The 17,617-nt window shown below is 32.3% G+C and overlaps 1 protein-coding gene and 1 non-coding gene across 2 annotated transcripts in view; both read right to left on the reverse strand.

The window, feature by feature from the left end:
* LOC149898943 (somatomedin-B and thrombospondin type-1 domain-containing protein-like) overlaps nucleotides 1-17,617 on the reverse strand; it is a 52,323-nt gene that overhangs the window by 27,321 nt on the left and 7,385 nt on the right. The window contains exon 2 of the mRNA XM_090114750.1: nucleotides 10,317-10,651. Within this exon, the coding sequence (XP_089970876.1) occupies nucleotides 10,317-10,548 (232 nt within the window). The 5' untranslated portion in view covers nucleotides 10,549-10,651. The remainder of the gene's footprint in view (nucleotides 1-10,316; nucleotides 10,652-17,617) is intronic.
* TRNAT-CGU (transfer RNA threonine (anticodon CGU)) lies at nucleotides 10,770-10,841 on the reverse strand. The gene has a single exon. It is a non-coding gene; the product is annotated as a tRNA-Thr (tRNA).

Consider the following 17,617-nt stretch of genomic DNA (forward strand, 5'->3'; position numbering starts at 1 on the left):
CATTATATTATGCTCACAGGATGTCTTGAAAATAAATTACTTAAATTCAATAAATTATATTATATTATATTCAATAAATTATTCAAACCAAAATAACTGCGTATTCTAATTACTAGATTAAAATTCGAAAGATTTTATTTTTATTTTGTCGTTCTATTTTAACTTGTGAAATTATATTCAATAAATTATTCAAACCAAAATAACTGCGTATTCTAATTACTAGATTAAAATTTCGAAAGATTTTATTTTTATTTTGTCGTTCTATTTTAACTTGTGAAGGATTTTGGATAAGATTGAAATTGCATTTGTATTTAATATGAACCAACGGACGTAACGGTTATTCTGTCTTTAACATTTCAAATGAATTCTGGTATGTTACTACATACCCTCTCCCTTTTTTATTAAATTTCTTAAAACTTTTTATTGCACGCGTACTCTATATATATTGTAACACTGACCTTTTACCTCGTCGCCACTTGTACTGTGCTTACAGTACGTATATATGTAGAATTGCACTGGCTCACCGCTACACTCAATAGTGCGGGATCACGTCCATTCCAGTCCGGCATCGGCCGTCGACTGACTAATGACAGCTATAAGCTGTCCCCACCACTGGTGTACGTGAGACAATGTATATATCTATTTCATAGATACACTACAAGTAGTATTTGCGTGAAAGAGTTACAAACACACACAAATCCTCACAAACTTTCGCATTTATAATATTAGTAGGACTAACTTAGCCAAGTGATTAATTCACATAAGTTTATTTGATGTTTTACATGATTATATTATTTCGGACACCATTCTTATATTCCACAATCGTATAGGAGCTACCAACGTTGACAAGAGAGCATTTTAGTATAGTTGGTTCTTTGATATACTGTTCCTCTTGCTATTTCGGTTAGAGTCCGGGCTGTCTGGCTGGTCGCAGTGGTTGCGTTATTTAGTGCGCATCTTATCTGCACAGGATAATTTCCTTAATTTTAAGTCATTTTTTAACGCGTAATTTTTAATATTTTGCCTTTAGATAGATCCATCAGACATAATTTTTTTATTGCAAGACGTTTTTTTCGTTGTTAAATAGGTGCCAGACGCAATTTTTTATTTCGTTTTTATAAAAAATTCAAATTATTTTAGAATGTCTGTAAATTTCATATTGTGTTCTTCAAACATAATATAATCTAAAATTAATTAGCCAGACGCTAATTCGATTGTTAAGTATTAAATAATGTGTATAAATAAAAAAAAAGTAATGAAGCATGCAGCTCATCAGCTAGTGTATTTTAATTATGCGACAGGAAATAATTGCAAGAATACAATATTATTTACACTTGTTCTTATAAATAAAAGCTAAAATGAAAAAAAAAACATAAAAGTGACAAATAAATTAAAGTTACCATACATTGAAAAGAATGGAATAAAAACTATATCAATGAAGGTTAAACAATTACATTGTTAAATTTAAAAAGCCATCTTAATCATCATCATCATCATCTTCCCTCACACTGTCAGAATTATTTATGTTATCGTCTAAGGAATTGTTATTGTTTTCCAATATTCCATCATCTGTAAACAACTAGAAAATTAGTTTCAATATTGATGTACACACATACACACACACAACACACACACACCACACCATACACGACACACACACGTGAACACACACACTCGCATGTTTAAGCTTGTATTGAATTTAACTAAAGTAGTTAGCATGAATTTATCATAGACTAATACACTCAAGAAGACTTACAATCGCCATAGTAAAAAACGTAACTCGTTTCTCAGTTCCCAATTTTGTCGATAGATGTAGCATTTGGCATTTTTATAAGCTTTTTTATACGTTTAAGAACTAGATGTCGCCTTAGAGCATTAAGTCGGTTTAATGAAGCTAAGAGATGTCGCTACAAAAAAAAATCAATGTGCCAAATAGTATCTTGACGTAAAATATAATACGCAAAAAACGTAAACTATAACGTAAAATATAATACGTAAAATATAATACGCAAAAAAATATTTTTATTTAAATGTTATTTTTTGCTCTGAATCGCGCAAGCGAAATGTTTTCGCTACAGAGCATATATACAACTTTCCGCCATCAATAATCGGGGCCTTTACGGCCGGCCGGTCGAGTAGACTAGTCTCTCCCTTTTTCGATTGAGGAAATCCACCTCCCTACCTCCACATCATTTTGTTTTAGTTTTAAAGCTTCGATATTGTATACAATTCATATTCAAATTGTTGTAAAATAGTCACACTTTTTTAAGTTGGTTGAATACACTAAAATACTTATAAGGATCGTACCTACTAATAAAAGTAACAAAATGAATTTTTAAAGTTATCTTCTGGAATCAATTTCAATAAAAATATAAAAAAATAATACTATCAAGTATGAAGATGATCTATAAAATGGATTGCGCTATGTTTACGTGATCTTTTGTTTCGCGAAGGACTGAAAATTTCTCTTAACCTCTTATTGGATTCCGTATTTAGGCATTTGATATTCGTATTGGAGTTTAGGTATACGATAAATTTAATTTAAAATTAAAGATATATTAATTGTTAAATGAATGAGCACAACTTTATTATAATTATTTATGGGAGTTCACTGCACCAGCGCTCCTTAGGATGGACCGCCTATTTTTGTCACTTCGTTCATCGCTGTTCGAGAGTGACTTCGTGACCACCATGGACTTAGATCATTAAGTAATCGATAACACTCGCAGATTTTCCCCCTTTTGTCGAGGTATAAGATTATTCGAATCGAAAAATCTTATGCTTTCATAAAAACTACTTGCGTAATCGATTACAAACACTCTGCGTTTTCCTAGGCTAAAACATCGAAAGGACGTCTGCGAGTGCTCCGCTAAAAATGCCGTTTTGCACTGTCAAGCCTTGCAGAAGCAATTCAAACATGTCGAATATTAAAAAAGATGGAATAACCTTTCATTTGTGTATATTTTTTTAACGTACATTTCTAATTAAATGCAATTTCTAATAATCGTCGATGTATCGTTTAGCGATATGATCAAGACAAATAATCGAGTCGTTTACTCGATCATTGATGCGGCCCCGCGAGACTATCATGGAAAGAAAATATACAAATTTAATTTTTATGAACTAAGAGATAAAGTTGAATTTAAAACCCGATAATGAACCGCATTCCTTACGAGTCTATCTTTTAGCCCCTTGACCACCGAGCGGCCCGATCGGACCACGGCCCACGACACAATAGATTTTCTATTGTGTCTGTGATTCCGGGGGCTGAGGCATTAAAGAAATACAAATTTAATCTTTATGATCTAAGTTATAAAGTTGAATTTAGAACGCGATATTGAACCGCACTCCCCACGAGACAACTTGGAATGAAATACAAATTTAATCTTTATGAACTTAGGGATAGAGTTGAATTTAAAAACTCGTCGCTTAAAAGGTCATAAATTTTTACGACTTTCGTGACACAAATTATTTTTGTGAATGTGTGATTGTGTTTCAATAGTGTGAGTTACCTTCCCCGCACCAAAATCAGCAGAAAGTTTAGTTAGAACATTTGCCAGCGTACTCCATCCATTACTTAATGATCTAAGACCATGGACCACGTTGCTATGAACTGTTTTTGTCAAAGAATTACTCGAACAATTAGAGCATAAATTTCTACGTAAGATGTATAGGTGCCCGTAGCTGTATTGATGAGTCTCGTACTTAAAAACCGATAGATGCTGGTTCAAATCATTGCCGTACATCTTTTTTTTTCCTTTCCCGTATTTTATGGTCATATAAATAATACTGTTTACAAGGGAATAATTAAGAAGAAAAAAGATATAGACATTTTTTTTAACAGAAAATAAAGAATTTAAAAAATATATATTACTAGCGGTCCGCCCCGGCTTCGCCCGTGGTACATATTTACGTTTTCTCTACATAAAAACCATCCTCGTACTTCAAGGAATATAATAAAAAAATAATTATCGAAATCGGTTCAGCCGTTCTCGAGTTATGCGCTTACCAACACATTTTGCGATTCATTTTTATATATAAGAAGACTAGCAGTCCGCCCCGGCTTCGCCCGTGGTACATATTCACGTTTTCTCTACATAAGAACCATCCTCGAACTTCAAGGAATATTATAAAAAAAGAATTAACGAAATCGGTTAATCCGTTCTCAAGTTATGCGCTTACCAACACATTTTGGGATTCATTTTTATATTATAAAGATATACACTACTCTGATCACTATGTCGAATGTTTGTAGTGGGTGTCGAAATCTTATTAAAGGTACTCTCTTCCTTAAGATGCTCCACAATCCTATATAAGTTACTCTATGATGCTCCACCACCGCGTTGCTATGAACTGTATTTATCAAAGAAATACTCGAACAATTAGAGCATAAAGGAGAATGACCACGGGTGGTATCGGTAAAATTTTAGTTGTGCCACGTATTCGTGATATTGTTAATTCCTATTTGTATTTATAATGATCATATGTATCAATATTAAGTCTTAATTATACCGGATAAATTGAAATAATAGTAAAAGTTATTCTTTTGAAACATGTATGACCACGTATGGAATCGGTAAAATACTAGTTGTGTCACGTGTTCGTGATATTGTTAATTCCTATTTGTATTTATAATGATCATATTTATCACTATTAAGTCGTAATTATACCGAATAAATAGAAATAAAAGTAAAAGTTTCTGTTTTGACACATATATCTATCTCTCTTGCAAGCGTCCTGCGTCATATGTCATAGTTGAATGAATGTGTTCGACGCATTGTTCGACGTTATTTATTTTGAATTATAATGTTTATTACGATTTACTTTTCACATTTGTCTTGTAAATTAAAATATTACCTATGTAATAAATGTAAAACTTAACGTTCATCGTTAGTATAAACTCGATAAAGTATTTTTTTGAAGCGTTGAATAAAACTATTGTTTTATTTTTATGGTCGTGAACTGCGGCTTATTTACATAAAAACTTTAATCGTTTCTAAAAGTACTAACATCAAGCTTTAAATTGAGCTATATTTCATCTTGACACAATAAGTTTGATTGCGATACCAAGTGCCATAGTCACTTGGGCAATCTCCTTTCAATGTAAGACGTATAAGTGCCTGTAGCTGTGTTGACTGAGTCTCGTACTTTAAAATCGATAGATGCTGGTTCAAATCATCGCTGTTCATCCACATTTTTTTTTCTTTTCCCGTATTTTAAGGGTCATATAAATAATACTGTTTACAAGAGAATACTTAAGAAGAAAAAAGATAAGACATTTTTTTAACAGAAAATAAAGAATATATATTATATATATTATATACACTACTCTGATCACTATGTTGAATGTTTGTAGTGGGCGTCGAAATCTTATTAAAGGTACTCACTTCCTTAAGATGCTCCACCACCGCGTTGCTATGAACTGTATTTATCAAAGAAATACTCGAACAATTAGAGCATAAATTTCAATGTAAGACGTATAAGTACCTGTAGCTGTGTTGACTGAGTCTCGTACTTTAAAATCGATAGATGCTGGTTCAAATCATCGCTGTACATCCATTTTTTTTTTCTTTTCCCGTATTTTATGGTCATATAAATAATACTGTTTACAAGGGAATACTTAAGAAGAAAAAAGATATAGACATTTTTTTAACAGAAAATAAAGAATATATATAATATAATTATATTATATACACTACTCTGATCACTAAGTCGAATGTTTGTAGTGGGTGTCGAAATCGTAATAGAGGTACTCACTTCCTTAGATGCTCCCTAAAAACTAAAATAATAATTCAAAAACACCGGAGTTTTTAAAACAACGCCCTCTAGATGTAATAATTGAAAATCGATAGTTTGCTGTTTCCTTAGTTCTAAAATTGGTCACTAGGTGGCGCTTTTAAAACTGCAAATTAAATAATAAGCTCAAATGAGAGCGCCATCTAGCAATAAGCTGAAATTACGGGGTACGATCTCTAGTATGACAATCATCAGTCCTCTTTAGATTCTATTAGTCCATGAATTTATATAGGTATACTGGCGGTCCGTCCCGGCTTCGCCCGTGGTACCTACATGTTTAAACTATCCTATCTCTCAAGTTGGATCGAACTGCACATGGTGTGCGAATTTTATTATAATCGGTTAAGTGGTTTAGGAGTCCATTGAGGACAAACATTATGACACGAGATTTATGTATATATACATATTAAGAATTAAGATTAATGAATTAATATTGTTATCATCATCATTCATCACTACATAGTATAAAATAAAGTCGCTTTCTCTGTCCCTATGTCCCTTTAAATCTTTGAAACTAGGGAACGGATTTTGATGCGGTTTTTTTTAATAGATAGAGTGATTCAAGAGGGAGGTTTATATGTATAATAACATCCATTAAATAGTGGAGAAGTACTGTTATTTTTGAGGATTCTAATGTGATGTCGTAAATAATTACATTTTTTCCACTTACAGTGCAAACGCAGGCTGAACCCTACGACCTTGAATAAGATAATAAGACCTTGAATACATTGTTCATTTAATATAGATCTATATGGCCCATTACACCGTATCATTTAAATGAATATTTTCGAAGATATTACAGATTTAAAAATTGCGGGACGTAGCGTTTGCGGCGGTACCGGCCGGCCGCCCGGCTATATATTTTATACCCGTGCGAAGCCGGAGCGGGCCGCTATGTTTTTATATTCAACGTTCACAGTTTTTCTGTAGTGTATTTAGTATTAGCATTGCACCCGTGCGAAGCCAGGGCCGGGCGGGTCGCTGGTTAAGTAATAAAAAAAATTGTTTTGTATAGAAGATTGTTGATGTACCCTAATAGTTTATTTTTTAGCCTAAGGAATAAAATGTACCAATGGAAGGTACTTGTTCCCACAACACAGGGAATCCTAGAGTAGGAACAATTCAATTTCTATGCATCTTATATTTTCGAAAAAAAAAAGTTATTTTTTATTCTTATTTCATTTTCGCGGCCGACCCTTTCTATCTCTCTTGCACTTTTAACTATCTCTCCATATACACAATCATCAAATTGTTATACTTACCTACTTTCACTACGTTTTTATTAGGGTTCCGTAGCCAAAATGGCAAAAACGGAACCCTTATAGTTTCGTCATGTCCGTCTGTCCGTCTGTCCGTCTGTCCGTCTGTCACAGCCGATTTACTCGGAAACTATAAGTACTACAGTGATGAAATTTGATGGGAATATGTGTTGTATGAACCGCTACAAAAATATGACACTAAATAGTAAAAAAAAGAATTGGGGGTGGGGCCCCCCATACATGTAACTGAGGGATGAAATTTTTTTTTTCGATGTACATACCCGTGTGGGGTATCAATGGAAAGGTCTTTTAAAATGATATAAAGTTTTCTAAAAAACATTTTTCTTAAAGTGAACGGTTTTTGAGATATCAGCTCTCAAAGTCGTAAAAAGTATGTCCCCCCCCCTCTATTTTTATAACTACGGGGTATAAAATTCTAAAAAAAATAGAGGTGATGCATGCTAATTAACTCTTTCAACGATTTTTGGTTTGATCAAAGTATCTCTTATAGTTTTTGAGATAGGTTGATTTAACTGTAATTTATTATATTTGCTGCTACGGAACCCTTTGTGCGCGAGCCCGACTCGCACTTGGCCGGTTTTAGTACATATTTAATACTTAACAATCGAATTAGCGTCTGGCTAATTAATTTTAGATTATATTATGTTTGAAGAACATAATATGAAATTTACAGACATTCTAAAATAATTTGAATTTTTTATAAAAACGAAATAAAAAATTGCGTCTGGCACCTATTTAACAACGAAAAAAACGTCTTGCAATAAAAAAATGATGTCTGATGGATCTATCTAAAGGCAAAATATTAAAAATTACGCGTTAAAAAATGACTTAAAATTAAGGAAATTATCTTGTGCAGATAAGATGCGCACTAAAAAACGCAACCACTGCGGCCAGCCAGACAGCCCGGACTCTAACCGAAATAGCAAGAGGAACAGTATATAAAAAAACCAACTATACTAAAATGACTTTTTTTTTAACGTTAATAGCTCCCGTACCACAATCTAAACAAAATGTTTTGTGTTTTTTTTTAATAATAAAAAATAGATTCATATAACTACAGGAAGGTTTCGAATTTCGAATTCAAAGGTGAAGCGAAAAAATAATTTGAAAATGAGTATAAAATAATGGTCCGGGAGCCAGCAGCAGATTTTATGACCAAGTTCCTCTCAAGCGGTAATTAGTAAAATGCATCAAAGTATAGTATTATGAAGCCTCGTGAACGTCAGCTGGAGCTCGGTTGGGGGGAAGAGCGGTTGTAGCCTCCCGTATCAGCTGACGGTTTTTCCACCAAGATACAGCCAGCTGACATATATATTTATCCACAGTTACATATAAGCTATCATCAGGTAAATTTTTGTTTGAGAGGAAATAACGGAAAATAAATTTTTCTTTAAATTTAACTTTCATGTTCGAGACACCAGCTGACGTATAATACACCATGTTGTAACCAGCTGACTATTTTTTTTCGTTGAGATATTGGGTTAGCTACAATTTGACAAATTTTTAGCTGAGAGGAAATGAATGAATGAATGTATTTTTTTTCCTATGTGCGTGGGAGGCTACAACCGCTCACCCCCCCAACCGAGCGCCAGCTGACGTTCACGAGGCTTTATAATACTATACTCTCATGCGTCTGACGAATTATCTCTTGAGAGGAAATAGTTAACCAAATTTGCACCTGGCTCCCTAACCATAAATGTTCGAAAGAATTTTCTCACAACCACGTTACTCGTGTGAAATGAATATAATTGAGTCTCAAAATCGCAACTAGGTTTCAGTGCAAAATGTCACTGTTGTTTTATTGCACTGTCCTTAATTATAAAACACTAATGACCGTGTGTGTGTGTATGGGCTAGTGTGTTTGCGTATATGTATATGGTATACGTTAGTTTGTGTGTGTGTGTGTGTGCGAGTGAATGTCTGAGAGTTTGTAAAGTATGTGGTTATGTCTGTGTATTTGTGTATGCGTGTGTGAAGGTGTATGAGCTGTGCAACGCTTGCAGGCGTTGATTTTTTTAGGCGTTGAAACTTTTGTGGAGGCTGGTTAACCATTATGCATGTATAGGTATAAAGTGTTGTATTACACACTATACATACTTTAAACATATTAACTTAATATTTTAATAACGTTTCCTACAGTTTTAACAATGGTTCTATTTCGATTCCTGCTTTTATTTCATTTCTCTATTTGCGTGATTTATTAAAAGGAAACTGTCTGCAGTAATTTTGATATAACAGACTGACACACGACAGCATTTCTTATATTAAATCTTAACCAGCGAAGACAAGTCAGCCTTGCTATCCATTAATAGCTAGGCTATACTTGAAAAGATTTTCTTTCTATAACACCCAAAGTGTAATAAATAAACATTTTATTAGAAAAGTATACTATCATTTTTGAGGTTCTTATTAACTACCTACTAATTTCATAAAACCACTTAAGTGTATGTGTAATTTATTCTTTACAATAAATTACTTACAGTTTTCCTATTCGTTTTATTAGCAATCCATTTAGTATCTACCATTAGGGAACTACAGACAATGTCAAGTGTAATTATGTGGATACAATATAATGTCTATAGTATTATCAATAAAACATTTTTAACGATAAATTACATTAATCATTCAAGAAAAATAAAATCGTCTACATTGTAGACTCCCGATTATTTTTGGCAAAAGGAAATTCTTACTATATTTTCATTCCAAGTATTAGTGCTATAAATAAATTTGTTCGCTTATAGTATGCACAAGTCTTACGCCTTTCCATTTCCACAGTTATTATACAACACAATAAAAATATTGAAACTCGATGTTATATTAAAAATATGATTAAATCTCAGCCGGTGCACGCGATGGCTTCAGAAAACGTTTATTTGATACTAATTGTATCGTCATTTTCTTTTTAATGAGAAAATCTGCTTTAGACTGAGCTTATATGGCGTTAATTCAGTATCTATTTTAAGAACAATAATGTTGTAAAATATATATAGAAATATAGATATAGATAGTAACAATAGAATGATTATTATAAAATACCTTTGAGAACACTTAAGAAAAACACTTTAGAAAGAGAAAACAAAAACAATTAAAGTTATAATATGTATTTTTTTAACAATATTTTAGTGTACAAACAAGAAAGCAATGCGCTATAACTTACCATTCTTAATTACACAAATTAACTTAAATTGTATATCTAACATAAAGGTTTTATCTAACATGAACATAAATTTTTAATCTTACCTCCACATGTTTCCCTGAAATCTGGACAGCAGTCGCCTAATTTCAAACAGGCGTGATCGCAATAACACGGTTTGTCAGTCAGGTCCTCAATTATTGCATTTTGATGTGCTTTCTGTACAACACACGAGCTATCCCGGCCCGGGCAACACAGATTCGCGTCTCTGCAGTAATTGGCGCCACACCGACTTGTCAAAATTACCGCGCAAACGAACCACAGATAATGACGAATCATTTTTTTTTCTAATGTCAAACTCGTTGCGTGCAAACTTTTTGGTTTCTTTATTGAATTTTATTGAGCTAATTTATTATATTTTTTAATAGTTTGTATGTGGAATCTGAAACAAAAAAAGTAAAGTTATTCAAATGCTTTTACAATACAGGATATGTGTCTAAAAATAAGTTGTGTTTTGATAAATTATTGTTATTTATTAGTATGAGTTGAAAAATATATCCTGCCTCCTGTGAGGTTTGAACTCACGACCCCTGGTTTACGAGACCAGTGCTCTACCACTGAGCTAAAGAGGCTATATTGGCCCGCTTCAAATTACGCAACAGAACCTTTAGACACTTAATATGTTATTTAAAAAAAATATTAACGGTATTTTAACATAAAACACATACAATAAACATTACCAGTTGGACTCTAGCATCTATTTGACTGTTCATTTTAAAACCTTTGCCTCTCGACTAAAAAAACTATTGTTTTCTAACTATAAAGGAGTTGTAATCTACGTGTAAGCCAAGCCTGACAGTGGGCAACACTGGTCGGGACAGCAAACATGGGTATATTTGTTAGTCAAATAAAGACATATTGTGTATAATCCGGATTTGAATAACGATGCCCCTGTTTTTGGGATCACGGGAATTTTTACCCTTCAATAACATGGACTATTTAAATATTTATGAAGTGAAATCTTTTGTGGTACGAAAAGATGATTTTAGTGGAGAATTTAAATCTATTTTTTATTGTAGACGTTTTAGGAACATTGTAGTTTTATCATAGTTTTATATTTCCTACCTAAGATAAACCTTTCTAGTGTTATAACATATACCTACCTACGAATGCTTTGTCAAGCTAGCTTACCTTATAAAATAAAGTCAAATATTTTAAATAGGTTTATAGTAATTATGGGAGAGGGATCACATAATAAATACTGTTCTTTTATATCAAATAATCTGTAAAAGAGGGAAGGAGTGTAAAAAATCGACTCCATTTAACGAAGCCGGCCATAATCGTATAAAATAAATTTTGTTAGATTAATTACAATGGTTCATTAAAAAATAATTGTTTGAGACGGAACGGAAATGCGTGTTTCGTAATTGCTTTTTATTTTTGTTTATTTAATTTGCTTCGTTATTTTTTACAAGCCATAACCCGGTAACATAACTAATTAACATAATAATAAGATTTTTTATGTGAAATTAACCAAGTCAGTACTCAGTAGCTAACTACCGCGACCGCATTACCATAGCATAGTTAAAATACTACATAATATAGCATTACTTACATCTACTTTATGCTATCTCTATTGAATTTTTCACCAAAATAGGTGTAGCCATTTCGTTTATTAACCAAAACGAATAAACAAATACAATTCAATGATACGAATTCATTATTTATGTAGTCAATAGCTTTCAATTTTCCCCACAAACACGCCATTTAATTTGTGTACATGTAGACGACAAAAAAAATATAATCTTATTACAACGAAGTCCAGATAGCAACTTTTCTATTATATATAACAAAGGCGCTTATTTCTCTCCAACTGTTCTGAGACCGTTCTTAGATTGTACTTACATTAACAGAAATAAGTCGGATTATTTGTAGGACATAATAGATGTATTTATTCTATTTAACCTTACGTTAGTTATAGATATGTATACTGTATAGGTAGGTATATTATTTTGGTGTTATAAGAGAGTCGAGGATAAATCACGACATTTAAACCCAAAAATAATGCTGTCTACGAGATATTGAATCTAGATTCTAGTAAGCATTTAATTATAATTGAAAATACAATAACACCTGAAATAAAAGATATACAGGTAAAGGGTTAATTTTTTCCCTAAAATAGCTATAATAATTGATATATATTCCTTGTTTTCTAAACCAGTAAACATGTTTTAGGCAAAAGTCACGCATAGTTTAAACAAAATAATATTCGCCAACTTTACTCTCATTACGACGAATCTAACAAGACATCCAACATCCACAATCCACATCCAAAAAAGTCGGATGATTGTCGCTTATTTGTGTGGATTATTCCATAAATAAAGTTAAGTCGCACGTCTATATTTTTCCTGTCGCAAAATCCGCCATCTTGGACGCGTTTGACATCTACGTGACACTTCCATACATACTAGACAATTTATGAATTGACTAGCTTCGCTCGCGTTTCCTGCACCTTCTTACTTCTTACACGAAAGTGGTACCCTACTCAACGTTGCAGTCTTACTAAATAAAGAGCATGTGTGCCGGGCACACCCCGTCCGATTAGGGGCCTCCTCCACTCAAGCGACAGCTCAAGCCGAGGTTCGTGGTCCCCGTCAAGGGGGGACGCCCCAGGTTCACCCTGGTAGCGACCAGGGTGAACCTTCAGTTCACCCCCGCGTCCGCGTTAAAATGTAGAAGCCCTTCTGGCTAACATTGAGAGACACCACACAAAAAAAAAAGCCGGGCACACGTGTCAGAAGTGAAACTTCTTTGGCAAGATTCAAACACCAAAATCGTCGCCTTACCTACTCCATGCCTTACTCCATGACGTGGGTTCATGACGGTATTGTCATGATGCGATTCGAAAGTTTACTCTCAACGCGCCTAAAGAAGTTTCACTTAAAAATGATTCTAAATAAATTGTAAAGTCTAAAAATATTATGATAGTTTCTCCCATGAGCGGCGTAGATTAATTCGGCCACTGTAATAACTATCTAAAAAATATTAAGTATGATAGTTTCTCCCTGATTGATCCCATGAGCGGCGTTAATTAATTTGGCCCCTCGTACCTAATTCTGTTTCATGAGCTTTACTAGGAAGGTTTACTATGAAGAGGTTCCAAAAAATGTCACAACTCTACTTATAAATCTTTTAAAATTATAAGCAATATAATACATTATATACTTAATCCAACTTTTGAAACTTGAAGCTAACTTGATTACGAGAAGCCTTGTTTTCCCTTGACGTAAATTGAATGGTATGTAATTATAAATATTTCGAAATATATTAATTTACACATTACACGTTTATGAATTACCGTCTTCTAAACTTTTCACCACATGCGATTTACATATTAATGGATGTGGCTTTACCCCTGCTTTGAAATTACAAGCATAAACTTAGAAGAACTTCGTTAAGTTGGGATTAAGTTAATTTTCAAGGCATGGTTTATTAATTTTAGGCTTCGTATGGTTTTGTCAAAGTTCCGATACATGTTTTTGGAAAATGGCACGACTTTGACAGCTGCGTTGTTCTTTAATTTAATTTAAATTTAGAATATACTCTTGTTTTGAATCTTCTTCACCGAGGAACCGTTTAAAATAATAAGTACCAACATTACAAATTTTCCTAAAATTTCGTCTCATACGACTCTTAAGTAACGTATAAGAGATAAAAATTGGTTAACATTTTACTAAATACATTTTTTGTTTCTTAATGGCATACCCATATTCCTAATAAAGTGATTTTATATAGACTTAGAATGATTTATTTCTAAGTCTAACACCACCAAGGGCAAGATATAACTCATATAATATAGGTTTTTTTTTTTTGGTAATCCAGCAGCTTTACATTTAACAAGACTTCACTATTTTGCTGATTAACTGAACAAATTGCCAATGGGGATAAAGCGTAAAATAATATTTGAACAAAAAATAGTGCGAACAATGTAGTTAAGATTGGGTCTAAATTGACGTACATATTAAGGTAAGTATTAACCAAAAGCCTGTTGCTTTGGGATAATAGTTTGACTGCAATAACAGTCGAGTCTCCACTTTATGTTACCTACTACCTTCGTACCTACATGTAGGTATTACAAGTATTTAAATATTATATATTATTATCTGTGGACATGCGATGAAATAGTAGGCAATGAAATTAATCACCAGAAGAAGGAAAGACATTATTACTTCGTATAACATAGATGTGAATTTCACATATTTTCAACAACAAAAGTTCAACAACAAAAATTATAGTAATACACAATATTCGCCCAAGTAACGATAAATTATTATTGAAATATATATTTAATTTCTTAATGCAATTGCTTATACTTTAAATTTATTGGATAAAATATATTTCGAAAATGTATTTTACCCAGACAAAAGACAAAATTTATAAACCCTTTCATTTCACTGTAGGCAATTACGTGATTACAAGTATTGACTACTGCCGTCCGCTGCAACATAGAACATAATATTATTATTTATTATATTGAAAAATTTCTTTTTTGAAACCTTATGGCTTTTTGCAAATGTAATTGTAATTGTAGTGTATTTGCATTATGAATTATCTGTGCGTGATAATATTTACTAAGTGGGTATTTGAAAAATAAAAAGTCAGTCTTGATTCTAGCCGGTGTACATTATTTATTCCCGCATTGATTTCCTCATTCATCTTTTAAATATAACAGTAATGTAAATGTAATTTGTATTAGGTATATCATTAATAAATATCATCATTACGTCAATTGTTGTAATGCTATGTAGACTGTAGAGTATTCCCATATCTCCTTCAGCAAAATAGTAATATCTAACATATGTCTTTGATCGATTTCCAGAAGCAAAGCATAATTTTGTATTTCTCTAACATAATAATCATAGTCTTCTCAAATCGTACAATCTAGTGACTTCCAGTTATGTTCACGCATAACCATAACAGTCAGGAAAAAAGCTATCAACCCGTTAACCTTAAACCTTTATGTACGCCTTTGAGTACATAAAAGGAGTCAGTACTTATATAGCATATTGGCGAAACTTATACCACAGATAATATAATAATAATTAATAGTACTTCATATAATCTATACCAATATTATAAAGCTGAAGAGTTTGTTTGTTTGAACGCGCTAATCTCAAGAACTACTGGTCCGATTTGAAAAATTCTTCGCTTTAGATAGCCCATTTATCGAAGGCTATAGGCTATAATATATTATCATGCTTAGCGGCAGAGCAATGCGGGTTAAACCGTGGAGCACAGCTAGTTGGAGTAGCTGTATTGGCTTCATATACTATACGTTTGTCGAAGCGGTAGTGATTCAAAATACGTCATTAACCCACTATCACAGTCATGTTAAAGGTTGAACATTGACACAATCATTCTTGTACTCATCTGGTTTCATTTCTTATCTATTAATAGGAACAGCGTGTTTGCAAACACTATAATTATAGCAGAAATAAATAAAACAACATAGTGTTTAACTTTAAAAGTAACAATCGCATTATGAAGTAACAGCCATAGAAGATATATGAGATTTTAAATGTACCTAGTTACTGAATAAAATATAAATAGGTTTTTAATTTAGACTGATTTACTTATTACAGTCAGTCACGCAATAAAGCTTTTTCTAATAATACCAAAACTTACAAAAAAACAATTACTTCGTTTAATTGTATTTTAATAGTACCTAGAGGTATATTTATAACGACCAGTTACGATCATAATAAAATAATATTTATCGTATTTTTCCTTTGAATATACCTACACATTCTGTATACACACAGGATCACAAACCACAACGCTCTAAGATTAGCTTCTAGCTCTCAACTATAACCTAATACTGCAATACATAACCTAACTTTGGTTTCAACTCCCTCAGGCCAAATACAGAAACGTGGTATATCACTTGAAGATAGCCAAAGCTAGTTTAATGAACCGACATAGTTTATCGAGAAATTATCAATATATGTATAGTAAATGTATACATATTGTGAACTATTTTCTAACCAACTGCGAAATTCAGGTTATCTTTCGACCCGTTCTTAGAATTTATTAAAAAGCAATAGAATTCTGTAATAAAACAAAGGAAGTTAACTTTTACATGAGTGAAAAGATTTACAATATCATGGAAACAAGAAATATCGGCACATAAGTAAAAATGGTTTGCAGGTGAAATAAATATTTTTTGCTGTTTTTGGTTTTCTTTTATATTGATTTTTGCAACCATGAATCCCAGTTATGGCAATAATTACTACAATTTATATTGACAATGTTAAATATATAGGATTTTTTAAAAGCTTAGTATGCGATCATATCGTGCCGTGTGTGAAAATTGTCCTGAAATATTTATTTATTTATTTTCTGCTGAAATAAAGTGTACGGCTTTAATTCAATTTCTATATAACTATATCTTCAGTCCAAAACGATGTAATATTTTCGACACAAATTCAATTTCTATTGAAGTATACTTGACTCCAAATAATAATTTGGAACGCATGAAGCAAGCCAACGGGACATCTAACTTTAAATTGCATTTTCAGCCAATTTACTGTAGAGACTTGTCCCCATGTTGGGTATGGGGCAAGTGTAGTTTAAATCTACTACATTAATCTATTTTCCATATGGAAAAGTAGGTTAAGGTAAAATTGAAATAAAATTAAACTAATAATTTATACACAAATATTTATTTGTTAAAGCAATATATTTTTATTAGGTAACTAGCGGTCCGCCCCGGCTTCGCCCGTGGTACATAATATTTACGTTTTCTCTACATAAGAACCATCCTCGTACTTCAAGGAATATAATAAAAAAAGAATTATCGAAATCGGTTCAGCCGTTCTCGAGTTATGCGCTTACCAACACATTTTGCGATTCATTTTTATATATAAGAAAGATGCAATGAATTTATTTAGGCAACTAAACATAATTCATCAACATATTATAAAACAATAATAATCTCATTGTAAAAATTACTGGCTCGCACTTGGCCATTCTTCATCATGCTACAGATAGCTAAGAAATACAACTTTATTTTAAACTGACTATCTCAGAGGAAGTGTAGTTATCAAGTTACACGGAACAAAATAATATTAATCATTCTGATAAGAAGTTGATTGACTTATAAAGATTAAAAAAGAGAGATTTTTTTATATATTTTTAAAGACTTCGTTTCTAGTTTCGACTAGGAATAAATATTAGGGTGTTAAATTAAATCTTATTATTAAAAGACCATAAGACTAATTATGTTTGACTGTAACTAAAATTAAAACACCTTCGTTGGAAATTCTCTAAAAAATAAATTGTTCATGGACGTTCTAAGAAATAATGATGTTGTATTCTTTTGTTTTCAATGTTAATTTGAAATGAGCCG

Source organism: Colias eurytheme, chromosome 21 (assembly GCF_061535395.1).
Source record: "Colias eurytheme isolate Ceu_HAF_F1 chromosome 21, ilColEury1 Martin Lab GWU primary, whole genome shotgun sequence".
NCBI classification, from domain to species: Eukaryota; Metazoa; Arthropoda; class Insecta; order Lepidoptera; family Pieridae; genus Colias; species Colias eurytheme.